Source organism: Typha latifolia, chromosome 12, assembly GCF_019914945.1.
Source record: "Typha latifolia isolate L0001 chromosome 12, TyphaL0001v2, whole genome shotgun sequence".
NCBI lineage: Eukaryota > Viridiplantae > Streptophyta > Magnoliopsida > Poales > Typhaceae > Typha > Typha latifolia.
The window spans coordinates 8,650,220-8,673,120 of NC_133097.1; the positions used below are offsets into that span (position 1 = coordinate 8,650,220).

The window sequence follows — 22,901 nt, forward strand, 5'->3', positions numbered from 1 at the left end:
ATCCACAAATGTAACACTGCCAATTGTCTTTGTCAAGAGACATACTTTGTTTCTAGAAGTTAAAAAGATTCAATATATTTGTCACGAGAAAGACTGGTCAAGCAGAGGTAACCTGGCTAGTAGTTATGTGTAGCTTTCAGCAGTTGATGCAAGAAAAGTGTTTGATTTGTGCACCCTTAGATCCCCGTTTCTATTTTCTTACTATGAAAATTGTATATCTTATCTATGGTAGAAAATATGATGTTTTGATGTGATGTAAAGTTTAATATAAAATATAAATAAAAAGTAAAAAAATTTAAATCAAATGCCACTAAATTTATATAGATTTAGATTAAAGTGTTTTTATTTATTTTAGATATATACGTTACATTGCACTTGAGTTAAAAAAAATTAGATAAGTGAGAAGATAGAAAAATAAATGGGCTAAATACACGTTACTCTATACTTACTTCTTGAATCACTCTATTCTCTTGTATTTTAAAAAATCTCAAGTCGGTCCATATATTTATGACTATAGTAAAATCATTAATTTTATGTTAAAATTAGTAAAATACGTCTAAATAATCAAAATGCCCTGTTCGTTCGTGTTAATTAGGCAAAATATTTGGGTTGTATATCTAATTTTTTTTAACTCATATTTTGTCTTATTACTAATAAACCCAAATTTAATAAAATTACTATACAATTGGCAATATCTAGAAAGTAAGAGAAAAAAAATACGTGGGTATTCTTTAAAGAGAAAAAAATACTTATATAAGAAGGAATAACATTTTTGTTCATAAAAATTAAAAATTAAGGTAATTCAATTCGCCATTCAATTTTGTTTTTTTGGGCGCTCTTTGCTAATTTGGATAAAAAAATTAAGGATCTCACTTTTGTTGTAAGTACATAGACTGGTTTAAGACTCTATATAGTGTATGGAGATAAAATTATTTTAGGCATAAATATAGGAAGATAAATTATATTTAACCTTAGATAAATTGGTCGGAAACTTTTAGTTTGTGATAAGAAAGAATTTCAAAGTAAATGCTAACTGATTAGTTCAAATGACTACGCCTTGCTTATTTTAGAAATAAAGTTAATTTAAAAATAGATATTTTTATTTATTATTCTTAAGTTTAATTGTATTTTAGAATTAGAGTACAATGATTATTTTTGATGTAATATAAAGTGAAAAAAAAAATTTTAAAAAAATATTTTTTTTATGAAATTATTATAAATACATTTTGATTTGATATATAGTAAGTTAATGTGATAAATATTAAGAATTAATTAATAATAAGTTAGTGTGTGATATAAAATATAATTTTAATTAATACTATTCGTACTATAAAATAGAGCTATTAGGATGTTTAGAAGTTATTTTAGAACAAGGAGTTGTGCTTTAAAATACAAAAATAATTATTTCTGAAGTGAAGGGGGTTGAGTGGATTTCAAATATAAAGTCTATTGTCTATTCCTTATTCTCTGTTCATCCAAATTGGACTTAGCAATAACCATAAATGGTCAGTCAAAATGGGTGACTAAAATGACTCTTTCTTGGTAGTTTTTTTTCCGCCAACCCGGAAAAGCCCTTCGACACGCCACGTTGACGATCCAAGATTACACGAAGAAGGAAAATTTTCATTCCACACCCTATTTTATATATTTATTATAGTTTACACCTTAGTTAAGGATCAGTTAAAGACCTTTTTTTTAATATAAAATAAATGCATAAATAATCACACGGAGATGATGCATTTTACTAAGGTCTTTTAAGTTTTAGTTATAATAAAATTAAGTTATTGTGCATACCTCCTATGTGAATTAATGCATATTCTGTTAATATACAAAAGAGACCCACTTTAATTTTCATGAGCATATTTTCACTATTACCAAAATTTAATTTTCATGAGCATATTTCTCCAACCTCGGTGGTCTCGAGATTTGCGCGTATCAATCTGACGGTCTTCCTTTCTTCCTTCGATTTGTAGCTCGAGAGTCTACGCACTACTTGGGATTCCACGGTCCCTTCCACTCTCGCTCGCGGCTGTCTATAAAGAAGGAGATAATGGAGCGAGACGAGTCCGAGCATTTCTCCTCTATTTTCTTCTTCTCCTCTTCGTAGTCGCTATCTCTTCTTTCGAGGTTTGCGATTCCAATCTTTCGTACTCGATTCCCGAATCTTTCTTATTCTTATATATTTCTTTACTCTTTTTTCGAGTGCGAAGACTTAATTAAGGAGAAGTCGTCTCTCTTTTTAATTTCCTTGTTCGATTTGCTTCTGAATTAAGTCGAATTATCTGATGAAATTTTGTTTTTTGATGAATTGGGGTAACGGATTCCGTTCGTCTTTTCTTATGGTTTGTTGTTTCGGCGATTTCGTGTGGAAAATTTTGATACAAGGAGAGTTAAGCGGGAGTTTTTGGATTTGTTATTGATGTTTCTCCCGGCTGTTCCAGGTTGTTCGCTTGCAATGGACGGGAATTTTGGCACGAAGGTGCAAATCCTATGGCCGATTTCGGTGTTCTCTGGAATCATTATGTGCAAAATCGTAAGCTGCTATTCCATTCTTGCATTTCTATTGTGATCTGTTTCCTTTTTGGGTTCCTTTTAGGCTGTACATTTTGATATACAGGTAGTTAGGATGAGAGTTCAAGGGAGTAGAATATATTTGGCCATTTGGTTCAATAGTACAGTGGCTCACATGTGGCTTCTTGTGGTGCTCTTGTGCATCTTCTTCTTGGCTCACCACAGTCTTTATGATCATTGGTAGCCTTCGGATGATAGCTAGCTCTGTCTGCAATAAATGAGTCACGTTTTGCCTGCTTTAGTTCCTTTTAGGAACTTCCACTTGGAAAGGCTGTGCTAACCAAGTAGTTTTATTCGTATATTTTAATAAAAGTAGTTGGAAATGCTGCAAATTTTGATGGTGGATAAGTGAAGTTCTTGCAGCAATCAGTTGGATGCTTGTAATTCGATACCATTAATTCAACCAAAGCTATTTTTCGAGATGAAATTACCAAATTTTCACTACGGAAAGCAGAATTAATATCAAAGCTCAACTCATGCTGTTAGGTGATAGTTGAAAGTAATATACTATTTTCTGTAACCTAATTAAGCTTATTTGGCTTTAAAAGGTTTACGAGATCACACATCAAGTAAGCTTGCTGTACTTCAAGGGGTATGATGGGCTGAGCAAATTGCAAAAGATCGAGTGGAGTAACCGGTGAGACCTACAATAAGAAAATCTTATTATTCTTCTTCATTTTCTTTTTTAGCTAAAGTTTTCTCACCTAAATTTTTATGCAGGGGTTTCTCTACATTTCATGCGTTGGTTGCTTCTGCAGTTTCTTTTTACCTTCTAGTGCTATCAGACCTCTTCAATGAAGATGCTCATGGTGGCCTAATAGTAGATAAAAATTCTTGGCTATCTGACTTCATATTCGGGGTAGGTTCTTCTAAACCAACTTTTTTTTATCTGGTATTTATTCCCAGCAGATATATTTCGAAAGTTAATTTCCTTTTGGTTGCATAGATGCGTCTCTTGAGTTTTGACTATATCCTTCTAAACGTAATTACTGAAAGAGAAAAATAAACCCAAAATAATAATATGCAGCATCCCTACTTTTCTAGTTTGCATTTAGGTAAATTCGGCTACGTTCATGGCTATCTGCTGAGTGGCAACAAGAAAAGGAAGAAGAATTTCTCGGCTATGTTTGCACAATGATTTTCTTACTTTGCATGTTTTCTTACCATCAGTGTCCTGGCATTTAGATCTGTCCAGTCACTGATTAACCTATTCTATAATCCAAATTTCTTTTCAGATCTCGCTTGGTTATTTCTTGGCGGACTTGGGAATGATCCTATGGTTTTTTCCTTCTTTAGGTGGAAAGGAATATGTAAGTACTATATTCACTTAGTAAGGCTTGAGTTCACTTTTTTATTTGCCATTTAGGCTAATATGCATTATTTGAATAAACTTAGATCTTGCACCATGGACTGTCGATGTATGCAATCCTTCTCGCTTTGCTAAGTGGAAAAGCACATATCTACATACTTATGGTTCTCTTTACTGAGGCCACCACTCCATTTGTAAATCTCAGATGGTATGTTTTGTTATCAATTCTCTGTAATTAGTTAAGACTGCATTATTTATCAAACCTTGATATATTTTGTAGGTATTTGGAACTTGCTGGTCAGAAAAATTCTAATCTCTACATATACAACGGAGTGGCCTTGTTCTTTGGATGGCTGGTACAGTCCCCTCCATAGAGAGAATTCTTTCTGCTAGAAAAGTAAAATTATCAGATTGTCAAGTTTGGAGTTTGGACATGTCCAAACCTCAAGCTAGTTCCAAGTTTAAGCTAGGGTAGAACTGAAGCCTGACTCCTGTTGACGACATACCTGTGGAATCGAATCACCAGGATTATAGGTGATTTAGATTGAGAGTCCCAAACGACAGGAGTCTCCATATTATCCACTTCCAGATTTGTAGAGAAACATATATGTTTGACAACCTGTTCTATGTTTTATAACATGTTAATTATTTGCTTTCAGGTTGCACGGATCCTTCTACTCACCTATTTCTTTACTCACATGTTTCTTCATTTTGATCAGGTATGCATCAGGTTTCCAGATAATTTTCTTTTAAGGAAATTCAATGTCAGAGTTGGTTGTGAACAAAGATATTAAACTTGAACAGCTGCTGAATACTTTCTCTTTTAGTATACAAAATAAAAGTACTTCATGCATGGTGCAAAATTGCATATCAGACACAGGAGAAATAGGACTACGTAAGTTCTTTTCAAACATCTAAATGATCCATACACTTATGAGAAGACATCACAACATGGTATGTAAAGTTACTTCGTAATATATTAAGACGGACTACCGTTCTCTTGCAACAGAGCTAGTTTCTATAACAAGATTCAAGGGTCCAATTTTAGAGTGTTTCAGGTTTCTATGTTAGGACTACTGGTGGACTCCATAGTACTGATGGGATATAGGTTTGTTAGGAATAATATCCTTTCTATTAACAGAATTGTGTTGCAATTCTCAGCACTTTAAATCACTCAACCCTAATATACCTTTAGCATTTGTCAAAGATCAGAAATTGATGCCCAATGGATAAATCCAGTGGTATGGAGCTGTTTGAACTAATTTAAGGAAAAGGAAACAAAATGTGATTGAGCTAGACACTTCTAGTCCAAATCCATATCTTATAAGATTAAGGCCGAGTTTCCACTTTCCACATGGTTTCACGATTTATGTTGATATATCTTGGTTTGCACTCATATGCTGCATTTCAACTCTAGGAACATGTTTAGATGCCCAAACAGCGAACTTTCCTCGAGGTTATAAACTGGGAAGTCTAGCTGCTTTTTTACCTTCATGTTGCATTTTATGGAAGATTAGGTCATGCCATCATATCTAATCCTGTTTCAGAATATATATAATTTCATCGCAGTCAATAGTCATGCAAATTTTCCTGGTATTTAATAGACTAGTAGTTTTCATTCTATTTATGTTATAAATCAGAGGTCACTCACAATAATTTCCTTGTCTAATGTTCCTATATTTTGTATTAAACATCAGAAGTTGATACCCTTCACCAATCATGCAATCTTCAAGTTATTATTTCCCTTCTCAAGCATTTTTTGATTAATGGCTGTCAAGTTATCAATTAAGCTTCTCCATATAGATATATTGAGTTTCTCTTCTTCCATCTTTTGTTCTCAGGTGAAGACCATCTTTCCTCTCGGGTTCTACAGTTTGCTCACGGTCCCTTCGACGTTGGCATTGATGAACTTGTACTGGTTCTGGAAGATTTTCAAAGGAATGGTGAAGACCCTTTCAAAGAAGAGACGCACAGAATGACAAAGAGCATTAATTCCTTTCTTTCCCCACTCACTTGGCATCAGTTCTGCTGTATATGCTTTTATGTCACCATATCTTTTTCCCCCTATTTGGGAGACGGCAAGAATGCATGCCGACATTTCATAGATTGGTAGTTGAGATATTGATTTCCCTTAATCTTTGTTCCTTGTTAGATGTAAATTTCAACTTAGAGAGGAGATTATGAGACTGTTTCAGCTAAAGCATTTTGGGAGACTCTTTTCATGACTTGGAACTCACGGTGTTAGGGTTAACGGCAAAAGCTTTATTGCGAGTATTACCGCTTTCGTTGTGTGCACTGTAATCGGCATCGTTTATCGTGGAAGAACGAATTCTTGTCCTCTTGACCGCCGCTGCTGCTGCTGCTGCTGCTGGTGGAGATGACGAGAAGATAATCCACGTGCACTGCAACCAGTCGGCAAAATCGAGCTATAATCTGAAGCTTGCTACTGGATGCAGTAATATAATTAATTAAGCTACATAGTTTATCGTTTCATTTTTTTATTCTTTTAATTGATCGAAAACTGTGAGCTGTTTTTTTATTTAATAATTATAAGCTAATGAAAGGGCATAAATCCCGTCAACAAGAAGGGTTTGAGAGAGATCTATACAACTATAATAATAATAATAAGAATAAAATTTTCAAAAAATAGTCGAATAAAAATAAGAGTTTCTAGCGATATATATATATATATTTAATTGTGAACTTGTTCTATAAGACTGTTAATTAATTACTGAACTGACTCAGCATCCGGCCCAAAGATTTAGGCTTAAATTTGAGAGAATAAAATGGTTAATTAAAGTGTGTCCAAATCTTCTTCTTTTTTTCAAAAAAAAAAATCTTATTTTGATACATAAAAGTCAGACGAACAGATTCGTTTAGCTCTAGTAAAAACTAAAAAGTATTGTCTACTGTTGTTGGTGATGTCCAACTAGCTTCAAAAGTTTAAAAAAATAAAAAAGTTTGTCAAAAGTATATAATATATTAATACATATAAAACAATCCGCGTAAGGAAAGCTCGCATTGTCTTTTCTGCTTCAACTTTTTGCAAGATAACACAACACGTTGCCCCTTTTAAAGTCTTTGTTAAAAATTAAAAAAAAATCTTTTAAAAGTTTTTTTAAAAAACATCCTGCATTAGACTTTTATTATTTTTTGAATATTTTTAAATTTTATCTCAAATATACTGGGTTAATATATGTTACGTTTGAAATGTCCCACATCTCATTTGGTCTTAATTTTTTTTAATCTTTACCTTAACCATAAAAAACTTACTTTAAGGGTTTCAATATTATTTTGTATCTATAGTTAATTGTTTGAGAAAAAACTTAACATTCTGAATAGTTTAAGTAGGGGGTGTAATCGAGCTGAGTTCCAACTAAGGTTTAATTAAAATTAATTTTAAATATAATTATAGAATCATGCTTGAATTGAAATAATTTTAATTCTAACCTATTTCGAACCAAGTTTAAACTCAAGCTGATTAATAAATAATTTCAAGTCGTGTTTGATTGAGTCTTAAATCAAAGTTTTAAAAAAGACGGTGAAGATATAAAAATTAACATAGTAATATTATGAACCTTAAGATCTTGATATAAAGATTAAGTTCGTCTCGAAATTAATTTTAAGCATATTCTTATTCTTTAAATCTGAGTTTGAATTAATTTCTTTTAATTGATTCTTCCCAACATATCTTCTTAAATTTATCCAACATGGATAGCCCCTATTGAGATATCTTCTCTGATGAAAACCTATCTATCATCAGAGACTACCCGTGAAGAGTAGATAGAAGACCAGAAATGGAGATAACTTCGGGCTTATTCTTTTGCACTTATTCCATTTTGACTTCCTAATTCGTTGTTGATCGACACTAATAACTTTGCGTGAGAGAGACATATAAGATTACGCTTACACGATGGAACGGCATCGGATCGCCACAACCAAATATAAGATAATATATCTAATTAATTAATTAATTGGGTTGTCCTTGTCACCTTAAATATATGCTCTATTACAAAAATAAATTATTAAATAAATATATTATCTTTCTGTTAATTACCCGTTAATTTTTATTAAGAAAAAAATACTATGATTTAAAAGGTCTAGATGCAATTAACTCTTAAAATTTTGCATAATTATAATCTTATAACTATGGGGCATTCAAATCATAGACACCGTCAAAAAGCTTCTATTTTTTTATCCTGCCAATAATTTTACGGATATTGTCGTTGAAAACTTTTCAAAAAATTAATAACATATATAAATAGCTAAAATACGTTCCTATTTTAACTCCCGAGTGTAGAATATTTATTAATAATTTATATCTCATATAAAATAAGATATATTTTATTGTACTTATACTATATTGTATATAATTTGAATAGTTTTAAATATATACAAGAAAAAAAATATTTTTTTAGATTTAAGTTATATTTTAATTAACATAATGATATTTTGAAAGAGCAAAGTGATTTTGTTCACAATTATGATTTTTTTTTGAAAATTATGTAAAAGTCCCATAATTATATAACTGAAATATATTTTAAGAGATAGAAGGGAATAAAGAAAAGAGCAATGCCAAGGAAAAAAAAAAGAAAAAGAAAAAGAAAAAGAAAAGCTAAGATATGGGCGGCCACGTAAAGACATAATGGCCTCTTCCTTTAGCTGCACGCCTGCCCGTCTTTCCGTATTAGAGAAAGATTATTAGAAAACGTTACGAGATTTCGAGATTTAAGCCCATGATTAGCTTAATCACATATGGGTAATTGTTCTTAAAGTAGGGAATTTTATAAACTCATAACTGGTATTATAGACTGGTAGGAAGGAGGATTTCAACCACTAGCCAGTTGCCAGTGGTGGTGATATTTTCACCCCAATCTTCTCAACCCCGTCCACGTCAATGGGAGTAATATAATTATTTCGACGAAATATATATAATTAATCGACTCCGGATTTATCCGAAATAACTGTGGATGTTATTTACCCTAATTCTTCTCCCCCGCCTCTAAAAAGTTCTGGAGCCATTTGTCTTCCTTCTTACCTTCACCTGTCGGTAAACCATAACCTCACCCAAGTCCTTGGCCGGTTGGCCCTCTCCTCCTGAAACGCCGTTACGATCTCCCCGCCCGTCCCGTCCTCGCCGTTGACTACCGTTACCCTCCTAACCCTCACCACCCCTTCAAATCCCAACGTTTCCCCACCGCACCACTTTCTTTCTTTCCCTCCTCTACGCGGTCCGATCACCTCTCTCTCTCTTACAACGCTAAGGAATGTGGCGTTCCGCCTCATCACGGTTCCTAATTCGGACGCTTCTAAGCCGGCAGGTGAGACCCACCGGGCCTCGCTTGGTGGAGCACCAGGGCCGGCCGTGGACCCACCTTTCCTCTCTCTTCTCCTCGCTTCCCTCCCCTTCCCACTCCCCCTTGCCGGAGGAGGAGGAGGCGGTGACCTTGACGGAGGCGAAGCGGCTGATGCGGCTCGTGAGCGTGGAGGCGCTGAAGCGGAAGCTGGGGAAGGAGAGTGGGGAAGTTATTGGGTACGCGGAGCTCCTGGAGGCGTGCGAAGGGATGGGAGTGGCGAGGACGAAGGAGGAGGCGGCGGCGTTCGCACGTGCCTTGGACGAGGCTGGGGTCGTGCTCCTCTTTCGCGACAAGGTCTATCTCCATCCGCACAAGGTGATTCGAGCTCCACCCTGCTCCGTGATTTCTCGGTATTTTGTGGTTCATGGCAAGAGGGAGGAAATTTTTTCCTAGCTAATCATAAAAAAAAATTCTGAGTGGGTTTCTCTTCCTTTGGTTTGATTTTATACGGGCGAGGGTCAAATTCCCATCTTTTCTTTGATAAATTAGTAAAGAGATCAGCAATGGGTTTTCCTTCCTTTTGTCTGATTTTAGATGGGGCCATGGTAAAAAATTCGTTCCCTTTCTTTCTTTCAGTTGCAATTCTATCCGTGGTTATTTGGTTTCTTATTTATATCGTTTATGGGTTTTCTCCACTACCAAGATGTTAGAAGTGTTCTTGTCTTTATTACCATTAGAGGAGATTGAACATTGGATCCTGATTTTATTTTTATCGGTTCTTGTTTGCTGAATGAGGTCAAGAGATGCAAAAGGAATTAGAAGATTTTGGCGATTAAGACTGATTGTGTTTGTGGGACTACACAAATATTCCAGTTGTTCATGAGCTTTTCCTTGGATCCTCTAGATTTGATATTGGTCAAGTGTTCTATTGTGCCTGCTGTCTTGTGAGGAGGTTTAAGGACAACTATGATTTTATTTTTAGAAAGAAAAAGAACAGGACAACTATGATTTCTCCACTTAATGGCAGAAAAGAGTACTCCTTTCCTCTGGAAGCGGTAAGTAATCAAAGAGAGTTTGTAGTCCTTATAGATGCTCGACATTTTCCTCTTGACTCTTGTCCTTTTCTGTTTCTATGACATCAAATAGAACAGAAAGTTGTTCAATGTGTTGCCTTTCTGATATAAAGAGATGTGATCTTAGTATGTGAAATTTGTTTCCAGTTGTTTAATTTGTGCTTTTTATTCTTGATTGTTTCTCCTTATTTTCTGTTCTTCTTGTTCTTAAATTTTGCATTCTGCATATGCAGCATACTAGTTTAGTACATGTAGATTATTCTCCCATGGAAAACCTTATAGATAGGATTTATGAATATTATAGTGCTTTACTGACCCTTTGATTTTCATGGAAATTTTCGAATATGATGATCAAACAAGTTAGCTTAGAGATCTCCTGCATGAGAATATAAACAATGAATATCAAATGCATTGTTTATTTCTAGGAGTTTTAAGTTAACTGCGCATCTAATAGAATTAAAATTTAGAAGACTGAACTTATCATTCTTAAATGAATCTTTTATTCAGGTTGTTGATCTTGTAAGAAGAGCTGTGCCCCTCGACCTGATACCTGAGAATGATTCAAGGAGAGAAGAACTGATGCAGCTACAGAAAAAGAAGGAAGAACTCGATAAGCTAGCACACAAGCAGGTCCGAAAGATTCTCTGGTCGGGACTAGGGTTTTTCATTGCGCAGGTTGGTCTCTTCTTCCGGCTTACCTTCTGGGAGTTCTCGTGGGATGTGATGGAGCCGGTAGCATTCTTCACTACTACAACCGGCCTCCTCGTTGGATATGCTTACTTCCTCATTACATCGAGGGATCCAACATATCAAGATTTCATGGAGCGGCTTTTCTCGTCTCGACAGAAGAAGCTGTTTCAGAAGCACAAGTTCAACATGGAGAGGTATATAGAACTGCAGAAGAATTGCAAATGTCCATGGGATAAGGTAGCTGGAACAGGGCATCTCAGTGAAGCTGATGCCCATCATCTGCATCATTTTTCTCTTGACAAGTGATAATTAATCTTCACTGTGTGTTCTCATTTTCCATGAGAGTATAGATGTTAGACTTCAACATCTTTTTTTGTTTCTTTTCCTGCCTTCTGTCCACTACAATGTGAATGCAGGAGCCAGTCTGACATTTTGTAACAAACAGTAAACAGCTTCATACAGAAAAGAAAATGATGTTTATGATGAGAACTTAAAATACTCCATTTTTTCACTGCTGTGTTTTGCATGGGATATGGATCAATTCAACCTCAAATATAAGTGTGGATAAGCTCTCCCATTCATTAAGTATTGCTGTATTCTTATCCAGCCATATCAATTACTAGTTGTCCTGATCTGGTTAGTTGGATCCATTTTCTTAGAATTAATGGAGTTAGAATAAAGGGTTGCATTCCGGTCAATTCTGGCTTAATCGAACGGGAGGAGAGGATACTTCCATTCACCCATTCAATGCCGGTTACCTGGAGGCCGAATGGTTCTAACTCTAGGTTTAGGACTACGTCAATTTCATGAGTAGTTGAAAACTAACGAAGGAATGAGACGGCATGGGAGATGGAAAGGTAGGTGAGTTACTTCGCCTACTTTTAAAATTGTGAGAATATTACAATTCGCTATAATAATTGGGATAAGCATACGTAAAATTATTAAACTATTTATTTTTTTTTGGCATATTGAACTCCTTAACAATATAAAACCTTCGAAATATTAATTATCAGTAATATTCTGAAAATTATTTTACCCTTATTTAGAAAAAAAAGAGAAAAATTTAGGATAAGATGATCGTTTAACGTGTTTTTGTTAATATTAAAGGTATTAAATAATTAAGGACTAAGTATTACAAAAAAATAAATAAATAAAAAGGCCCGTTTAAAAATAAAGGTCCATATAAAAATGATCAATAGTACAAAAGTGTAGGTGTGATTAAGTAGCCCTTCATAATTCATCTATTTGTTCATGCGCCATCGTCATCTAATAGTACCTGACGCCATACTTCCAAGGCAAGCTAAGCAGAGCAGATTATGAAAGAAGGAAGAAAATAACTTCTCTTTTAGAGAAATAAGAAAAGAAAAGAAAAGAAAAAAAACCATCTCATTTGAAGGATAGATCGTAGATGGACCGGTCATCGTCAATTGTCAGTTTCACCTTTCAAGAATTGGTTGTATTTTCATACAGATGTCATGACCTGTAAGGCTATGATAAAAGGATACAAATTGGACTATAAAACGTATAGATTAAAAATTTATGGCACATGTAATTGTCACTCCTCTTCATACACACAAACATGATTCCTATATCATTGATAGCAGCTATACCAACATCTCTTATAATGACACAGTTCCATTTCATATGCAGTACTTGATATCAAAGAATCACTAATGAAGAGATCCAAAAGATACCCTTATTGTGAAAGAAAACCAATCAACAAGGGTAAAAAGAATTGCAGGGGGGTGGTGGTGGTGGTGTTGAAGAATAGATCTACATTGGAGGACGGGAGCTATTGAATTTGAGGTGCAACAGAAGACGAGTCCAACTATATCATAATTGAATGTTGCCGTCAATTAATATCTAAACTTACCTGCAACACCATTTTCAAGGATTAGCACCAGTCCGCGTGGTATACATCTCTCTGCTAACTTGATTAAAAGTATCCGATGTCCCATATGTTCCTTTATGAGGCCCCGTGCAGAAGAAGTCGATCTACCATGCTCTTTAAAGTTTAAAGCTCAATTGGTTTAACATCTTGACCATCGTAGTATATGCAGTAGTTGTTCTCTCTTTTTAAAGGTATCTACGTCAAATCAAATATGCAAATTCTTGGTGAACTGCTAACCAGATCTTGTTCATTCCATCCTTGTGTTTACTAGTCTCAGGAGCCCTACACTCCCATACAATTGCTGTTACGGATGGACATTGCAGTCATCCATAAATTGCTCGTCTTGGGTGAGGAACTTCTTCCAGTAGCTCTTGAATTTTGGTATACCAAATTCAAGCCAAGGTTTCATGTTGCCATTGTAGTGCAGCACTGCAGCATTCTCTATAGAATTACGAGGAACTCCATAATCATGACCAAGACCTGACTGAACCCAGCTAATATCTAAAGGGTAGATCAGATCTTGAAATGCAAGCAAGCTTATTGGAAGTGCTGCAGCTCTCCACGATGCCACGGTGCCGTTTTGCAGCTGTTAATAGAAAATGCATGACAGAACATTAGGATCTACAAGCAATCAATAAATCATGTTATATCCATGGTTGTGCTTCATGAATGATTAAATCTTAAGTTTCCGAATCCTAGTCTGAAGAACTTGAACAGTGAGAGTTCTTCCAGTCTTGCTTCCTGTCTACTTAAAAAAGGGAAAAGAAAGGGAAAACTGATCTGGGTTCAAATAAACAGCATGTTCTCTCAATGGGTTGATTTACATACAGAAAGGGACAGACCATATGAGGCCAATGGCCTGAAAAGAAATGGGTATCTAGAGTCAAAGACCACTTGAAAAACTATTTGCATAACCGGAAAACTGGCATTACAAAAACAATGGCATTAAGGAAGGATAATAGCCATTAAACATGTTATGGGAAGGCAAATAAAATTTCCTCCTATTTTACAACAAAGCAACTACTCAACTAGTCTTGGAGAAAAGCACAGCAAGTTCAATCTCACTTCCTGGTGACGAAGTATTGATGGAACTAGTTAAATTCATAAGGATACAAAAGTTGATCTCTAAAACAGTTCTGAAATCCAATTGTAGATATATATCCAAATCTTATAGTATCTTAAATGCAGAATCTACTGAGACAGGAAAACAAGACTACAAATGATTAAAACTACTAACCTTTTGGAGTAACCCAAAGTAAAATCCAGTAATATTATGTTTCCTCCACTTCTCCAGATCAACAATGTTCAAGCCAGAAATCCAGGCACAAGAATTAGAATTATATCTGTATCCACCCATATGAGCATGGAATTGACCTAATCTAACTCCACAAAGCTGAAGAGCACCATTCACTTTTCCTTCCAAATCAAGGTTCCATAAGAATGACAAGTCTCTCTGGATTACCACATCATCATCCAAGACCACCACCTTCTTCAGATTTGCAAATATATCAGGAATGAGAAAGTGTGAATGACCAAACACTGATAAGTATTCAGTTCTGAACTGCATATGTAATGATTGAGTAATGTGACGAATTGAAACACGGAACTCCTCAGATGGTGATAATTGTTGGACATCCAAACTGTGCAAATGTTTCAACTGAAGATTGTCAAAATTAAGGACATGAACTGTGGCTTCCTTGTAAGAATTTCTGACAAACCAGTGTTTAAATGTATAGAAATTCTGTCCATCAGTAACCAGATGGAAGACCATATTCCCAGATTCCTGAAACACTATGAAGAAATGAGGTAAGTGATAGCACACAGATGATAAGTATTGGAATGTGCAATTATTCCGAAATTGTACATACCTTAGAATTCATCACAGTGGAATTAATGGTGACAGATGCTGCAAGTATGTTCTTACTAAAGATAACATAGTGCTGCAACTTAGTGTTTTCAACCTTGGGATCATGTGATGACTCGACATCCCCTGATAAGGATTTAAAATATTCTACCGTCAATCTCATTGACAAGCAGTGGAAACTTTTGGGCAGGGTCTGAGCGCCGAGATGATACAGAAATGCGCTCTGCTTCATATGAAAATGAGCTTCATCTTCAGTCAGATCAAGTATTTGTCTTAGTTTCTTGTCAATGTTATGGCAGTCTACAGCACATGATTTAGCTTTTGCAATCGTCTTATCCATCTGCTCTATCTTCTTTCCAACACTACATAGACAGGCAACATCTTTAGAACCGATTATCATAATGGTGAATAAATCAAATGAATTCTATGAAACCAAACACGTAAATCCAATGAAGAAAAGGTTTGCAACATAATCAGCAATTTGGATGTTTCATTGTTTAGAAGATGTAAGCTTCAAGATATCCGTTAGAAAGTCATACATCATTTCAAAGTGTTCTGATTGAATGCGACATTACAATGTGGAAGTGCCAAATTAAATTCCTTTGATTTTTCTTTTTTTGACAAACAGGCCGCAGCCCCTGTTTTAATTAAATTCCTTTGATGAAATGCATATTTTCTTCCCTTGGAACTTCCAATCAAATTCAAAGGTATGAATTTCTTTGGTATTTTCTAATTTGCATTGCACAATCAAATTTCATTACTATGCGATTCACCTTATGGAAGTGTCAGGCTCACTATAAGAGGAATATAACTAGGAACACAAAGGTAAAAGCAAAAAACTGAAGAGTCTAATACGTGTCTATTGTGTCCTGCTTATATCCAAAATGATGTTTGTGCAGCGATAACCTACCCAAGTAGAACACACATGTCCAGCCATCCAGATAACCCAATTTAAATCTAGCCAATTCTATCAAATTGGTACTGTTGAAATGCACACTAGACCTGGATCCTGAACTTTAGATGCTCCAAGCTAAAAGCAGCGGAAAAGCATTTAAGTTTTCAAGAAGTTGAGATAAAATCAACATTGTGGGCTAGGTCTATGACATGGACCTTGTCCTTCTTATGGCATTTTGAGAAATTTAAGACACCAATAAGAGTAGCTTGTCCTTCTTATAATTGCATTGGTTTGTTTTAAACCTTATCAAGATATTAGTACATGCCATAAGTCATTAAGAAAATTGAAGACTCCAATAACGTCAGATATTTCTTACAATTTTGGAAGATCTGCATCTGAAATTGTTTCACTGAGCATGCGTTCATATTCTTGAATATTCTGCTTCACATCAAATGTTAGTTTCTGATGCCCGTGTAGTTTTGCAATGCTTGGGTAGTAAGCTCTGGCAACAAACAGCTGATCCTTGAGTCTCCTAACTGTAGAATCTTTCATTGCTTCTTTGTGTTCTATGGACCAAAGACAATAGCTTCCAAATTCAAGCTGACAAGAGTTCCGAATTTCAAGGCTAGCTGAATTTTGAGCATTGTTGTTCCTTTGTTCGGCGTCATCATTCTGAAAAAATCACAAAAATAACTGATCTTGGAAATCCCGTCGTAACATACTGAACAATAATAAAAGGATAGAAATAGAATGATCAAGTAATAATATTAAAGTTAGATTATGTACACCAAGATCTGCTATTCAATTAAAGGGAGAAAGAAAAGGAAATGAACTATGCTAAATCATCTCACAGACTTGAGATATTAACATTTAGGCTATAAAAAGGCATTTACAGTTTTACACATATAATAGTCGTACTCTGATGTGTGGAAATGATGCATCTGTTGAAGCAACAGCATGCTGTGCAGGAGGGCCTGCATATTATACAAAAGAAGGTTACATATGGTAATAAGATGGAAGAGTAGAATTTTCCAATTTGAGATGGATAAACTGAGAAATAAAGTGTAAAAATTTAAAGCATGGACTTCATAACCATAGAATTTGACATATTATCCTTAATGTTGGTAGCATCCTTTGGTGGTGCTTTAAGTTGGACATTATTACCACTGGGTCCACTGGTCTGTTTGTGTACATCGCCATCAGATTGACTTGTGCTATTTTTCTTCTGTTCCTACCATAGAAAAAGAAAGCATCCAGTATTTTTTAGAACACCGAATAAGCCAAATCATCCAAGATCTGAATGATGCGGTTCCAATTGCAGCAAAACTAACTATTGACCCATTTGAAAAAAACCATCAGCAAGTAAGTGAATGCACAACCTTTTTGCCACTTGCTAGATCTACTAAGAAAAGTGAATACACGAGAATATTTCCCAGTGAATTAGCTAAAGTAGCACATGAGGGTTTCTTTTATTTGAAGACTTCAACAAATCTCCAAATAACATTATTCAATAAAATCTAGCAAGAAAATTGATGAAGTAAAATAGTTTTCTTTTGAGATAACTTTTAGATGCACTGTTAGTAAAGTGCAAACCTGTGCAAAAGTCGGTGCTAATTTCTTTACAAGATGATCGATCCTCAAATTATCACCCTGAGAAGCACCAAATCACATAAACACATCGTGTCACTATCAAACATCAAACTCCTCCAATCAATTCCAACCACCTTATTCACCAAATCATAGAAGTTAAAATTAAAGACCTCTGAAGGATCGTGCTCTCCACCGACATCAGGACGTTCATAAGCCCCATAATTAGATTCCTACAGAACCATTAAAAAACACTAATAAGAACCAAAATTATCCAACCAAATCATTCTCCAATATCATAAACAGCAACTCCATTCTCACCGACGTCGAGCGGTCATCGGTTAAGTACCCTGCACGCCAAAACCCAAAACAAATCAGCGATTCCTCACTCAAAACACTAATTACCACCACAGATCTCTCCAGATCCCGCCAAAATCCAAGCACCAGCACGCAATGCGGTCCAACAACCGAGATCCCGAGATCTAAAAGGGCGAAATAAAATTATCTAGGGTTTAAAGAAGGCGACGAACCGGAAGGGAAGCGGTTGTGGAGGCCGAGGAGTACGGCGAGGGGGACGAGAAGCGAGCAGAACACGAGAGCGAACACCGCGACAGCAAAGCATCTCCACCTCCTCTTCCCCGGCGGCGCCGCCGCCACAGTGGCGGCGTAACCTTTCATCTCTCCTCCTCCTCCTCCTCCTCCTCTTACTCCTCTTATCTCTATCCCACTTCCCTTCTTTCCGCGCCTTTTTCTTTTCTACTCTCCCTTTTTGGTAACAAATCTTATCGACGTCCCCCCCAAATCCCAATGCTTTCCTCTCTCTCTCTCTCTCTCTCGCTTCTGTGACTGGCCACTGGTTCTGGTTCTTTCTTCTTCTTTTTGAACGGATTGGTGGTTTTATTCTGATAGAAGTTTTCTTCTTCTTTTTTTAAATCTTTATGTGGGTTGTTAGTCTGATCAACAGTGGGGGTTGCACTGCAAAGTGCAAAACTGGAACGGGTTAAATGGGTCCAGCGAGGTATTTGATACCTTTCGCTTCTTCCTCCCCCCCCTTTTTTTATTTATTTATTTATAATTTTTCCTTTTTACGCCACAGAGTCGAGATCCAGATCGCAGAGGTGCATGGGCGTGGGGCCTGGAGCAGTGTATTTGTCGGATCTCTGCATGGTTGGGTCAAACTTGTTTGATTGATTTCACCCTATGTTTCCCCCTTTCTCCTTGCTCTTGTCGGCAGACCACGTAATACTTTGATCATTTTATTTTCCTTATATTATTTAACATATAAAAATTGGGAAAAGATATCTTTTCTTATTTAAACTGTATACAGATTGTTCTCTCAGCAAAATTATTTTAATAATTATATTTTTTTCTTAAAAAAATATAAAAAGTGATAATTATAGGGTTGGAATTATAAAACTTATTTCATGTGGGTGCTGCTGCCTGTAGCTTGGGAGTAAAGAAAGAAGCTGGTGATTGGTGGCGTGAATGATGGAATCTTGGTCCCATTAGGAAACTATACATATACAATGATCGAAACCATGTGTGATATTAGAATATTGTTGTACGAATGCACAATAGTATTGATACAAGACTATGATGTGCATCATGTGTTCATGTGAGAGGCAGGTAATAATATACTTTAAGATTGTGATGACAAGCTTGAAGAGCACTAGATTGCTTAATTTCTAGGCATGCAAGAGTGCTTAAATTTACTAATTGTAACATGTCCATGTATTTAATATATATATAACATATCACAAGATAAACTTTGTTATAACTATATATTGACTTCCTGTGGACCTGTTTGACTCATTAATCAACCTAATACTTCTATTCAATCTATGTTCTTCAGCTCCTGTTTTAATGGTATTTAAGATGATGGGTTAATTTTATGTGGGCCTTGTCCTATTTTCCATTGGGCTTTATCTGTGGGTCATTTAGTTCTATTTATCTACGAATATGTGTGTATGAGAAGATACATGTATTGTTTAAATATTTTCGTCAATTGAACATATGCTAAATTTCATGCATTATTAGCTTGTATTTGAAAAAAAAATCTATTGAGTAGCTAGGATGATGCTAATTTACTATCACAAGGTACATTTAAAAAAAAATCTTTAATAACGACCGAGTAATGATTGTAATTAACTTCGTATATACCAAAGAGGGTTAATTAAGAAGTTATTTTTTTAAGTTTAAAATATATAGGATAGGATAGGATAGGATAAGCTGTAAATTTAGCCAAACAAATAGTCGTTATAAACCACGTAAGAAGCTCGCATTAATATCTGACAGCGAAACTCTTATAGCAAACATTCAATCATTAAGATCTCTTCTTCTCTCTCCTCACCTGCTCTTATGATCCATTGCCATTCGCTTCGCTGGCCGGCCGACCGCGTGCGCAATAAATCTTACACGTAAGGCGGCGGCAACGGGAGGCCGACTACCTTCCCGCAGCGGAACGCGTTGGCAGGAATATCGTACTCATCCCTCAGCGACCTCGCCGGCGACAAAACGCTGACGTAGAGTTGCTGTCCGAGGTAGTGCCTCTCCTTGTTCTCCGACCGCAGGTTCCACATCCCGGCGTTGTCGAACGTCAGCATGATCGCCGTCCACGACTTGGGGTACACCTGGATGGTGTGCCTGCTCACGGCGTCGAGGAGGTTGTACGTCGTTCTGCTCTTCCGAGTCCACTTCCCTGGTCCCATCCTATTGATATATATATCCCAAAATATAAAATTACTATAAATCTATTAATTTAGATAACTAGACGAGTATATGTATGTGTGTACCCGACTGGGAAGAAGGAGTAGCCATCCAAATGGTAAGACTGGATGCTCTTCTCGTGGTTCTCAAACACGATCTCGATAAAGGTACGGAACTCCGCAGTGATAACATTAGGAGCCAACTTCACAGGAGCGGCGGCAGCGGGGGGCTTGTCGCCGATGAGGTTGTACTTGAACACCTTGTCGGAGATGTTGAAGTACTCGGCGAGCTTCAGCGGCGTCCGGGGATCGACGTGCGACACGCCGTTGAGGGCGTAGCGGAGCTTGCCGGCAACGACGGCGCGTGAGCTGACGAGCTTGATGGTGCGGGTGATGTTGATGCTGCCGTAGTGGTACGAGCCCTGGGGGTTCGGCCGCGCCGCGCTGGCGGTGAGGTTCCACCGGAAGGTCCGCCATTGGTTGAGCGACCAGGCCCACCCGACGGGGCCCTCGGGGATGACCGGCGACGGGGGAGCCTTCGACCCGGCGTACCGGATGACGCCGGTGGCGGTGGTGACCTGCTTCATGAACCGGGTCGAGGCCACCATGTAATAGTCCTTCGGCGTCTGGTCGGCGGTGACGAGGACGGAATAGCACTGGCCGACGTGGACGTCCAGTGCGTCGTACACGTTCTGCACGGTGTGGGACCCGTCCATCTCGACCAGCTTCATTGTGTGCCCTTGGATCCGGAAGTTGAGGGACGTCCTGAGACCAACGTTGCAGATGCGGTAGCGGTACGTCTTCCCAGCCTCGACGACGAAGAGGGGCACGTCATCACCGCCTGTAGCGTGGTGCTTTCCCGACCGGCCGTTGATGAGGACGCCGGCGGGGCGGCCGATGCTGCGGCCAGAGTCGAGGAGGCGGGCGAGGACACGGTGGTCCTTGGTGTACCAGTCGCCGATGAGGACGGTGTAGTCGTCGGCGGGGGGGTCGAAGGGGACAGGGATGAGGAGGCGGCTGTTGACGCGGAGGCCGCCGAAACCACCCGCCGCCTTGTGGATGGCTAAGGAGGGGAAATAGAAGTAGCTGCCGATCTGGTCCTTCACCTGGAAGTGGTAGGTGAAGTTCTTCCCCGGCGGGATCGGGCAGTTAGTGCCCGGCGTCCCGTCCTGCCATGAGTTCTTCCTATGCTGGATTCCATTCCTATATGGCCATTTCAAAATAACACCGTAAAATGAGAAGTTATTATCAGATATCATAATTATTAGAAAAAATTAGAGGGATTTTTTTTAACACTCGTTCTTATTTGAGAGCAATGTATCTAAAAATTAATAAAAATATTTTATCCTTTTACTAGTAAATAGATTAAAATTTTAAATGTTGGATGACACTAGTACATTAAGGGTGTAAATGAGTCTGAGTATGAGTGTCCCAACTTTAGCTTAGCTCGAAATTAATTTTAATCTAAGATTTCTATTTGAGCTCCACGTAGCTAAATTCGAGCCGAGCGTGATCCATAGTAACGGGCTTATTTTTAAGTCTCACATAAATCGAGCTCATTCCTAAGCCTCAAACAAGCTGACTAGAATTCATATAAGTCAAATAGTAATATATATATATATATATATATATATCGAGCATTCTGACTTGGACTCAAGCTTGCTCAGAATTATTTTGAGCCAAAATTAACAACTCAGGTTAACTCAATTCAATTAAAGCCGAGCTCGAGTTGAACCGCAACCAAGCAACCGTAAACTGATTATTTGTTCTGACAGCCCTACTATACATTGTTAAAAACCCTAAAAATTACTTAAAATGTGTTGCTATATGATATCATACATACTACATGTTAAGCATTCTAAACTTAGAATATTAGGGTAATTTGGTAATTCTAGATAAATTATTTTAACACAAACCATGTAAAGAGGAAGGGTTGGTCGAGATGGTTGTAGACATTGATGACGATGTTATTGTTGGTGGTGGAGTTGATGTTTGGCCCAGGAAACTGTCCATTGATAAGGATACCCTGCTGAGGGACGCCCAAGGGAGCGATTGTGCCGTAGGTTACGTTCCACACGAAGTAAATGTACGGGTCCTCAGCCTGAACAACCGAGAGTCCCAGAAGAAGAGATAATGCCGCGAGCACGACTAATGTTGATATGCATGACATCTTTTTTCCTTTCATTCCTTTTTTTTATTTTCTTTTTCCTTTTCTTTTTCTTCCTCCGGTCGGCTCTTGTTTCTCCTCTCTTCACTAACAAGAAGCAACAAACAATCGCCAGATGGTCTTTTGGGAGGGAAGATAGTTAGCGAGAAGCCATTGGAAGGCCCTCGGCTAGCTTTTGGGGAAGTTTAGTTGCTAACAAAGATACATAGATAGGAGGCCAACCGGGGAGCTTCGATTTAGGGAAGAGTGGCAGGTGGCTTCTTTTATACAAGAATAAAATGTCTCAATAAGTAACAGGAATTAGTTCGAAAATTTCGTTCTATCGCTCGTTCATCCGTTTTGTTTCTTTTAAAACAAGAAACCGTATTTGGTACTTAGATACTATTTGTGGGTGCGTGAGTTTTGAGCATTTTGACCCATTCCTAACGACTTTCTTGAATTGATTTGGATATCAAATGATCAAGGCTCTTTATAAAATGTTTTAAGTAATTTTTTTTTTTTTGGAAAATTAAATCACTTTGGAGAGCACCGACTGCCGGTAGGTAGGATTTTTTTTGTTGGAAAATAATAATTTTTCGAATCTAAAATTGTTCAAGAGATAAATACATTTAAATCTCTTAAATTCTTGCCCCTTTTTATACGTATACTTTCTCTCTTTTTTTTTAATCGTGTCATACTAATCTCCTCAGCTATGTAACATGCGAGATTTTGTTGGCGGAAAACCTACTGGGAGGTTTTATATAGTTGATATAAGCATGAAAAATAAATTAAAAGATCTAAATATAATTAAGCATTAATTTAGTAGTTTAATCTATTATATAAATGCAATCTCGAATAGAATAATTCGCCAAT

General features: G+C 37.0%; 4 protein-coding genes and 1 long non-coding RNA gene across 10 annotated transcripts; 3 read left to right on the forward strand and 2 right to left on the reverse strand.

Annotated features, from left to right (window-relative positions):
- The first annotated feature begins 1,928 nt into the window (after positions 1 to 1,928).
- LOC140798499 (uncharacterized) lies at positions 1,929 to 6,080 on the forward strand. Of its 2 annotated transcripts, none has more exons than XM_073152346.1 (9): positions 1,929 to 2,127; positions 2,442 to 2,533; positions 3,120 to 3,208; positions 3,292 to 3,430; positions 3,807 to 3,881; positions 3,967 to 4,088; positions 4,161 to 4,236; positions 4,540 to 4,599; positions 5,722 to 6,080. In XM_073152346.1, exons 2-9 carry the CDS (start codon positions 2,456 to 2,458, stop codon positions 5,857 to 5,859), a joined length of 777 nt encoding a protein of 258 aa, XP_073008447.1. In that variant the 5' UTR covers positions 1,929 to 2,127; positions 2,442 to 2,455; the 3' UTR covers positions 5,860 to 6,080. The 2 variants fall into 2 exon arrangements, with proteins under 2 accessions (XP_073008447.1, XP_073008446.1); XM_073152345.1 differs by lacking the exon at positions 1,929 to 2,127 and adding an exon at positions 2,250 to 2,313.
- A 2,814-nt stretch (positions 6,081 to 8,894) lies between these two features.
- On the forward strand, positions 8,895 to 11,451 carry LOC140798420 (calcium uniporter protein 6, mitochondrial-like). The gene is made up of 2 exons (XM_073152236.1): positions 8,895 to 9,552; positions 10,758 to 11,451. The coding sequence occupies exons 1-2, from the start codon at positions 9,148 to 9,150 to the stop codon at positions 11,244 to 11,246; spliced, it is 894 nt and encodes a 297-aa protein (XP_073008337.1). The 5' UTR covers positions 8,895 to 9,147; the 3' UTR covers positions 11,247 to 11,451.
- Positions 11,452 to 12,440: 989 nt separating this feature from the next.
- Positions 12,441 to 18,097, reverse strand: LOC140799235 (probable galacturonosyltransferase 7). Of its 5 annotated transcripts, none has more exons than XM_073153437.1 (10): positions 17,708 to 18,097; positions 17,499 to 17,527; positions 17,351 to 17,410; positions 17,184 to 17,240; positions 16,755 to 16,815; positions 16,509 to 16,564; positions 15,967 to 16,262; positions 14,700 to 15,057; positions 14,069 to 14,614; positions 12,441 to 13,417 (listed from the first exon to the last, which is right to left on the reverse strand). In XM_073153437.1, exons 1-10 carry the CDS (start codon positions 17,853 to 17,855, stop codon positions 13,136 to 13,138), a joined length of 1,893 nt encoding a protein of 630 aa, XP_073009538.1. In that variant the 5' UTR covers positions 17,856 to 18,097; the 3' UTR covers positions 12,441 to 13,135. The 5 variants fall into 5 exon arrangements, with proteins under 5 accessions (XP_073009538.1, XP_073009537.1, XP_073009539.1 ...); XM_073153436.1 differs by having other exon boundaries at positions 16,755 to 16,821; XM_073153438.1 differs by lacking the exons at positions 16,509 to 16,564; positions 16,755 to 16,815.
- On the forward strand, positions 18,064 to 18,955 carry LOC140799236 (uncharacterized). The gene is made up of 3 exons (XR_012110964.1): positions 18,064 to 18,195; positions 18,274 to 18,416; positions 18,624 to 18,955. It is a non-coding gene; the product is annotated as an uncharacterized lncRNA (long non-coding RNA).
- A 478-nt stretch (positions 18,956 to 19,433) lies between these two features.
- On the reverse strand, positions 19,434 to 22,269 carry LOC140798504 (L-ascorbate oxidase homolog). The gene is made up of 3 exons (XM_073152353.1): positions 21,799 to 22,269; positions 19,970 to 21,085; positions 19,434 to 19,886 (listed from the first exon to the last, which is right to left on the reverse strand). Exons 1-3 carry the CDS (start codon positions 22,065 to 22,067, stop codon positions 19,589 to 19,591), a joined length of 1,683 nt encoding a protein of 560 aa, XP_073008454.1. The 5' UTR covers positions 22,068 to 22,269; the 3' UTR covers positions 19,434 to 19,588.
- Between the last annotated feature and the right edge of the window lie 632 nt (positions 22,270 to 22,901).

What these genes read in the sequence shown, in the direction of transcription:
- LOC140798499 (XM_073152345.1), top strand. Translation starts at nt 2,286, where the DNA reads ATGAAATTTTGTTTTTTGATGAATTGGG. An exon ending in GAATCATTATGTGCAAAATC is followed by an intron (nt 2,534 to 3,119) that starts GTAAGCTGCTAT and finishes TGGCTTTAAAAG; the next exon opens with GTTTACGAGATCACACATCA. An exon ending in CCTTGTTCTTTGGATGGCTG is followed by an intron (nt 4,237 to 4,539) that starts GTACAGTCCCCT and finishes ATTTGCTTTCAG; the next exon opens with GTTGCACGGATCCTTCTACT.
- LOC140799235 (XM_073153436.1), bottom strand. Translation starts at nt 17,855, where the DNA reads ATGAAAGGTTACGCCGCCACTGTGGCGGCGGCGCCGCCGGGGAAGAGG. An exon ending in ACAGACCAGTGGACCCAGTG is followed by an intron (nt 16,565 to 16,754) that starts GTAATAATGTCC and finishes TATAATATGCAG; the next exon opens with GCCCTCCTGCACAGCATGCT. An exon ending in CATCATTTCCACACATCAGA is followed by an intron (nt 16,263 to 16,508) that starts GTACGACTATTA and finishes TGATTTTTTCAG; the next exon opens with AATGATGACGCCGAACAAAG.
- LOC140798420 (XM_073152236.1), top strand. Translation starts at nt 9,148, where the DNA reads ATGTGGCGTTCCGCCTCATCACGGTTCCTAATTCGGACGCTTCTAAGC. An exon ending in TCTATCTCCATCCGCACAAG is followed by an intron (nt 9,553 to 10,757) that starts GTGATTCGAGCT and finishes TCTTTTATTCAG; the next exon opens with GTTGTTGATCTTGTAAGAAG.
- LOC140798504 (XM_073152353.1), bottom strand. Translation starts at nt 22,067, where the DNA reads ATGAAAGGAAAAAAGATGTCATGCATATCAACATTAGTCGTGCTCGCG. An exon ending in CAACCCTTCCTCTTTACATG is followed by an intron (nt 21,086 to 21,798) that starts GTTTGTGTTAAA and finishes ATGGCCATATAG; the next exon opens with GAATGGAATCCAGCATAGGA. An exon ending in TACTCCTTCTTCCCAGTCGG is followed by an intron (nt 19,887 to 19,969) that starts GTACACACATAC and finishes ATATATCAATAG; the next exon opens with GATGGGACCAGGGAAGTGGA.